At 34.2% G+C, this 7,537-nt stretch overlaps 1 protein-coding gene across 3 annotated transcripts; it reads right to left on the reverse strand.

Annotated features, from left to right (window-relative positions):
* Window positions 1–799: 799 nt before the first annotated feature.
* On the reverse strand, window positions 800–6,851 carry LOC114315153 (uncharacterized). 3 transcript variants are annotated; one of them, XM_028261723.2, is made up of 6 exons: window positions 6,549–6,851; window positions 4,032–4,102; window positions 3,373–3,549; window positions 1,911–2,009; window positions 1,549–1,794; window positions 800–1,418 (listed from the first exon to the last, which is right to left on the reverse strand). In XM_028261723.2, exons 2-6 carry the CDS (start codon window positions 4,095–4,097, stop codon window positions 1,116–1,118), a joined length of 891 nt encoding a protein of 296 aa, XP_028117524.1. In that variant the 5' UTR covers window positions 4,098–4,102; window positions 6,549–6,851; the 3' UTR covers window positions 800–1,115. The 3 variants fall into 3 exon arrangements, with proteins under 3 accessions (XP_028117524.1, XP_082780098.1, XP_082780090.1); XM_082923972.1 differs by having other exon boundaries at window positions 6,543–6,726; XM_082923964.1 differs by lacking the exon at window positions 6,549–6,851 and adding an exon at window positions 4,781–4,943.
* Window positions 6,852–7,537: the final 686 nt, after the last annotated feature.

The raw sequence follows: 7,537 nt of genomic DNA on the forward strand, positions 1-7,537 counted from the left end.
AAAAAAAGAAAAAAAAAAAACGAACACTCGCACACATGAGAAAAATCTTGGGTGAACATATTCGTCACTAACAATGGTACTCAATAATCTCATCGCCGACCCACAATACCATTACTGATCGCAACCCATTGTGGTGGTCAGATTGAGGGGTGGTGATGGCCACCCATTGTGGTAGATTGTGGTGACAAAATTATTTCAAACACCAAAAAATGTTCCATCACAAATTTCTGTTAATTTGCCAATGGTAAACATAACAGAAGGGATATATGTATACTGTCAATTAAAGTGAAATCAGTGTAATTTAAAAAACTTCAAGGATGTTCTATAATTGTTAAAAATTTCGAGGAAAGTTCATGAAAGTATCTTCTTCTTTTCTTTTCTTTTTTTTAATTTTTCTTTTATTTTTTTGAATAAAAATAAAGGAAAGGACCGAGGATGATGCTAATGCAGGGGCAACAAATTGTGAATGAATTAAAGTGTGGTCTATATCAAGCTTGCTACTGCAAATTGAAGTACACTTGAATCCAATCATATATTTTTTTTGTACCTAAGGTCTATAGTGACGTGGATTCGAGACACAAAAACAATCTCGTTTGAAATAAAAATAAGGTTGCATACATTTATGCCATTTTCAGATCCCGTTTAGCAATGAGGCCATCCAAACCTCACAGGACTACTGTTCATTTTAAATTTGATCAAAAAATTTATTAAATTACCCCAAATTATCTAAACCAAACAAAGCACGTGCCCATGGAATGGAAGAGGTAAGAAAATGAAAAAAAGAAAAAAGACAGAAAAAGAAAGAAAAGAGCAACTTATGGCACTTGGAAGTGTATTACAATAGAGTTATCAAATTTATCACTAGGAGCAGCCATGTAATCATTACAGTTCTGTCATTTTAAGGTTTGGAATACTAATACTGTAGTAATACAATCAAGAGCATATGAAGAGGAAGAAGAAAATTAACCTCCCCTATAGTTAGCTGCAGTATGCAAAGAAAACTAATTTTTATTCATCTTAGCAAGGTACCGAAAATTGTTTTCAACTCAGCTCCCATCAGTAAATTCATTCTTTAGTGTTACTTACATACTCTTTTTGGGTATCGTGGACTCCCTTCAGCTTGCAGATGGTGCAAGACTAACTGGCTCGGGAGCCACCTCCGCTCCTAAATGTCCATTGGTTGTGACGTGACATGGCTTGCAATCGAATCCCCAGAATTTAGCAGTTTTCACATCTTCTTGGGCCATCAACCTTGAAAACTCTTCGTGGTCATATTTCAGGCTCGCTTTTCCTCCAAACACATTTGGAAGGTTTTCAGCATCAAAATATGACTTCATGACCTCCTCACTGTCTTTGTTATTCGTGTAAACAAAATTGATCTTCTGGAACGTTTTTGGGTCCACGAAATACTTCACAACCTGCAGGAATGGAAGTGGAGCAAGTTACATTAAACGGAATAGATGGAAAGTCAAAAGAAATGCCAAAAAGATCAGCAAATGTTTTGTATTTAGCCAACTGACTAGGGTAAATGAAGGCAGGAGCTCATACCTTCCAGAATGCCTCAAAGATCCTTGGTGGATTATAAAGGACGACTAAAGCGAGTCTCTCGGGGTAATGATTCTGTAGAGTGTTGATGATATCCCGGGCTACTTTAATGGGGACATTGGTGTTCAATGACCATCCAGTAAAGTCTATCAACCATGTCATTTGTTCTTGACCTTCGGCAAGGCTAAGGATAGCATTCTCCACAAGATATACTAGATGGCGAAGATTACCTTCTCCTGCTGTTGTTTTCTGCAACCAATATAATATATGAAGTAAATAGATCAGTGACAATAAATAAATAATTGTGTCACGTTACTAAGTTATGCAACAGTATGTACACCAAGGGTGAAAGTCCGAGCACAAACCTGCATTCCTGGCCTCATTATAAGGACAGGCCTCCCAAATCGATCATGAAAATCTGCTCTTGAGACTAGCCCATTCTCACCTACATGTGCTACTTCATGCTGATAATGATACAAGTCCATTTATTAGAACAGGTTCAATGAAAGATTATCATATTGAACAACAGATAAAAGGCTTGGAATTCCAAGCATATCATACCTGAATTCAAAAAACATGATGCAATAAATCAATAACGATGTTTCACCTTAAGAAAGCAAGTTTTAAATTTCAACCAAATTTTCTCATAGTTCATGATATCATCTGAATTTGAGGCACTTTGGAATTGATAGGTCAACCGGTATCGACTTACCATATGATAATAGGATAAAAGACAATTGGGGGTTTCATTCAGACTTCATCTTAGTCAGAGATTGTTCCATAACCAAAACCTTTACACCATTAGAGGCACAGAGATATTGATGGTGCCAAACAACAAATATACAAATCATAAACAGGAGGTATGATTACCTGTAGTGAGTTTGTTATTCATCAACATATTAATTCACACCTTCAAGCAAAATTGAAGGGTCAGTGTGGTTCTTTAGATAAAGATAAGGCCTTCTATAGATACCTTATGCAGCACTCATATATCACAAGACATGTTCTGAATGTATTTGCCAAAAAAAGGTTATTACTTCTTGGAAACACATTTTTATTCAATATTCTTGGTTCAATGCACTTGCCCACTTTGTGGCCAAATGTTCACTTTGGTATGTATGCCCTTGTGAAGTTTAATGTTTAAGGGAAGTCAGACTTGCACAAAGAGAATTGTAAGGTCAAAGGTATATTTATAACACTATTTTGTATGGTTCAATGCTCATTGAATAAAAAAGAAAAAAGAAAACCATAACTTCCACACTAAGATTTTAAAAAACTCTCACTCATAGTTTATTATATTTCCAGTAAACCAGGACTTCAGTAGGAGAACTTCCAAGCCTATACTACACCACAAACTGACATAATTGTGAAATTGAACAAGTATTAGTTATGCCTAAATTTTTGCAATTTTTCATTTCACCACCTGAACACATTCGAAATATTTACTCTATTCTTTGAGAAACATAATAGTGACTTTTCACATTTCAAGATACAAATTCGTTTATTTGATGATTTCGATTTTTCATCTTAGAATGGTTTAGCACATGTTTTTTTAATTATGTGGGTCCAGCTGTATCACATATATCATGTAATATGTATGCTGATTTATAATATGAACATGCCATTAGTCCTAATTGATGCTTTCATACATACTGACATCTCAAGAAAGGAGAACAAGATAATGAATCATTCACTTATTGAATCTACAAAAACTATATCACATTTCCCTAATGTGAAGAATAATAAGGGCATTATATGTTAAATCAAGTAAAACATGGAGAGAGAATGATAAAAAAAATTGCAACATATATTGTCCACTTGACTTACCCAACAGATTTCCTCCGGTTTATAGGTTGACCTCCATTGGAGTGTCTCCTCCAACATTTTCTTTGCCTTGCCAACATTCCAATTTCGAGCTTCCAAATATCTCCTCAGGCATGCATCAGTGCAGTACTGCAAGCTACGTCCAGATAGGGGCCCAATAGCAGCCTTGAGTTCACCAACCTGCTTGCAGAACAAATATTTAGACCCTGTTTTCAATTTACAAAAAAAAGAGGAAAAAAAAAGAAAAAAAAAAAAAGAAGAGAAGATTTATCTTTGCCATCAATTTACTTGATTATTTTTTATTTAGTGTTCACAACATAAAATAAAAGAATTACAATCTTGAACCTTCTGGTACAGTCCTCTGGAGACCTATACAGTCTAAGGCTCCAAGCCATAACAAAATGAAGGCATTTCTAGTTATGCAGATGCTCAAGAAACAAATGAGTAATAACTACTCTTGATTTGAAAGCCAGTTTCCCACACTTCAATCTTTGAAATGCAACTAGATGAGCACCACAAGAGACTGCTGGTTACAATAAAGGGTAGCAGAAACAGTGAAATTATACTCAGTCAATGTACCCATGTATAATATATATACATAGGCAAACATGTGTTCATCAAACGAATTTCAGTTCTATATCAAGTTTCAAGCTTGCGTTTACCTTTGTATCTTGTGAAGAATCATCCTCCTGATTTTGATGCTGCTTTCTCCGAAAGATCGAATACATCGCAACTGTTAAGTGAAAGAAAAAAAATAAAGAACTTTAAGTAATATAATTTGAAGTTCTGAGACAATGCTTTTAGTCATATGGATAATTCCTTGTAAATATATAATTTAAGAAAGTCAGAATTAAATACATAACCAGGAAGGAACATAAAAATAAAATAAATAATAACTAATAAAAGTGCAACCTAGTACATGAGACTACTGCTAAAGAGGGGTTTGGGAACGGCAAGATTTCGCAGCCTTATCCCCATTTCTGGAGAGGCTATTTTCGTGACTCGAACCCATGCCAACAGGAACTCTAGCAGAGGAAAGCCTAACCATTGGGCCAAGCCGCCCTTAAATACATGACCAGGTAAACAAAGAAAATTATGAGGAAGGGACAGAAGCACAATTGAATAACAACTTAAACTAGATAATAGACAGGTACGGAAATTTTCTTCTTCTTCTTCTTCTTTTTTTTTTTGGCCAGGTAAAAAAGCCTATTATTGATGAAATGAAACTTGTAGAGACCATGAAGTTGGTGCAATTTATAGTTCTAAGAGAAGTCTAATGAAGCTTCAGATTCTGTTTTTCTGCAGAAAAATTGTATCAACTAGAGGCAGTAATGGAGTTTTTTTGACATGTAATTAGTCTTCCACCAAAAATTACTCATATCCTACCAAAATAAGAAAAAGAAAATCCTACCAAAAGAGCTTGTATAATTTACTCGGCTTCGCTCATAATGATGATATTGGCTACAATTTACAAAATAAATTATTATGCGGCCGCCCTTTACGGAGAAAGAGGAGAGAGCAGCAGCAGCACTTTTTGAGGATCCAATCACGATGGTATCAGCAAAACCACCAGTCAACCCATATAGGAAGGCGTTTGCATCACAAATAACTAATCAAAGGTGTTTTTAGTCAAATTAATCATTGTACTATTCTGCCAATTATTTTAGAGTGGGTCAAGTTGATAGCTCACACTGTAACTTCTCATATAAAAGAACATTTAAATACTTCTCTTCCTACTCTTCGCCAAACTGTTTGTAGTGCTCGCTCTTTTAGTACGATCATTGCCATACAAATTTTCCAATTTGTGTTGCTGTTGTTGGTTAAAATAGCATATCCCCAAACCACTCCAAATGTCACTAATTTCTTTTACTCCTTGTGTTAGAAGAAAGAATTTTGCTGCACACACTGACCAACGTCTTCAGAAGGCAGAAATAAGGAAGAAACCGTGGACCAAACCACAAGTGTGCTAACAAAAATCAAAACAATGTTCAGCATTTTCCTCATTGCTTTTTGCTAATATTTAAGTACAAGAAAATGAACGCTTCTCTATTCCGTTCCTCCAAGACAAATTGACTAGAGACTCTTGCTCAGATTATGTTTGGATGCATATGGGAAAAAAAAAAATTGAGCAAAAGTGATATTATGGTTTGGATTTTTCAGTTCTAAATCATTTCTAACAATAACAAGCAGCCTAGGGCCCCATGCATTGACAGAAGCATTAATACCAGTAGGTGGAGAGCCAACATTACCAAATTATGCAAAGAAAATGGAAGTTGGTTTCTATTATGTATTTTTCTTAACTATGGGTTATTTACAGCCAATATAAAGTTCCCAGATACCTAGAGAATAGGGACAATTTTTTTTTAATTTTTTTTTGACAGTTGGCATGATTAGAATATCATACCAAATCACCAACAAGGGGTTTTCAATATATATATAATGGACTTGTTTGTATGTGGCAGTGCTACTGTAAATCTTATTGAACAGGTCAAAAACTTGATCTGAATCATATAAATTGTTCAAACATTTACATCACGTTAGCACTGCTCAAACCGAAGCAGCCAGAATAAATTTAATTGCGTACAGTCACCGCAGTTGATCTGATTCCATGCTCTCAAAATTAATAGAATTAAAAAAAACAAATGAATATAATAAATAAATTATAAAACAAAGAATTTACTCATTGTTAAGGGTAAACACATTCTAGTACTAAAAATTAGTCATCAAATACAGAGATTTAGCGATCCACTCAAATAATATCATGCACGGCACGGATCAGCAATAAACACAGAAACCAGAAAAATCTATTAATGCATCATCAGTATAGAAAAGCTCAGATTATTTATTGACTTCATTGATCTGAAAGAGAACACGAAACTCATCAAAAGAAGAAAAAAAAAAATATTCTACGCTCTTCAATCCAAATCCAATTCGATTGGAAACAATTCAATGAATGATTTACACCGAAGTCCTATCGAATTTAAGAGCTATTTTACATGAAGCTGCATATTGCATTTATTGACTTTACTGATCTGAAATCCTTAGAATACAAAAACGCACTAAATCTAAATACATATATATATATATATATATGCTCTATAATCTAAATCAATTTCGATTGGAAACAATTCACTTACTGAAATTAGAGCAATCTACAGAGAGTATATACACACATGTACCTGAGAGATGTGGAAGAGAAAGAGCTCTTTACTCCGAACTCTGTTACGAGCCTTTGAGAGAGAGAGAGAGAGAGAGAGAGCGTTTAGCTAGGTCCTTTGTGTTCACGAGAATGGCGTTTTCCACATCAACCGAACCACAGAGAGAGAGAGAGAGAGAGAGAGAGAATGTGTCTGGTGTATGTTGTGCTGTTTTTAATTCGATATTTATACGGAAAAGAGTAGTGGTGGTGTGCGAGACGAAGCGAGAGAGAGAGAGACCACACTGGTGGCGGGTAGCGTTGAGTTTGTTAAAATAATATAATTATAATATTATCAGAGGGTCACGGTCAAAACAAGACTAAGTATAATTAGTGAATCACAAATTAAAAAACCATCTTTTTAGTCCAATCAAACACCGGACCAAAGCCACCCCACCAGTCAAGTCAACAAATGCTGGCACCTGTACAAAGTACAACCCTGTAATGCAGAAAGGAAAAATTACATCATACCAGTAAAAAAATTTGCAAAAATATTTTGATTTTAAATAATTTATTAATTTTTTTTATTAAATCTTTCAAATTATGTGAGTTTTACGTTTATATGAGAGGTTTTATGAGCTTTATTAGTTAAAATTCACACCCCTCATTATTTTGTACTTCTTTTTCCTATGACCATTGTATTTAAAGCTTCCTTTCCGAAGTACCAAAAAAAAAAAAAAAATTGTATTTAAAGCAGAAATGTTCCGTAACATAAAAGGAAAAAAAAAGTACCACCGTGTAATGCAGACAGCTCCCTGCTATTTTAACACGCAGGAATGATACATCTCTAATTTTGAAGTTTTAATTAAACTTTAATGATATAATAGGGAATAAAAAAAAAATTAAAATATCACAATCACTATGAGACCCACACTTAGAGCTCTCAATTTAAAATTCTTAAACATTTTTCTTTAATATAAGTAATATTACGAATCCATCTTATCAATTTAAAAATTATTTAAAATTTTTATC

The sequence above is a fragment of the Camellia sinensis genome, chromosome 1 (assembly GCF_055761805.1).
Source record: "Camellia sinensis isolate YWXY chromosome 1, ASM5576180v1, whole genome shotgun sequence".
NCBI lineage: Eukaryota > Viridiplantae > Streptophyta > Magnoliopsida > Ericales > Theaceae > Camellia > Camellia sinensis.

Coding starts and splice junctions, on each gene's coding strand:
- LOC114315153 (XM_028261723.2), bottom strand. CDS start 4,097: ATGTATTCGATCTTTCGGAGAAAGCAGCATCAAAATCAGGAGGATGAT. Junction 2,010..3,372: donor AACCGGAGGAAATCTGTTGG/GTAAGTCAAGTG, acceptor TATCATTATCAG/CATGAAGTAGCACATGTAGG. Junction 1,419..1,548: donor TCTTTGAGGCATTCTGGAAG/GTATGAGCTCCT, acceptor CCATTCCTGCAG/GTTGTGAAGTATTTCGTGGA.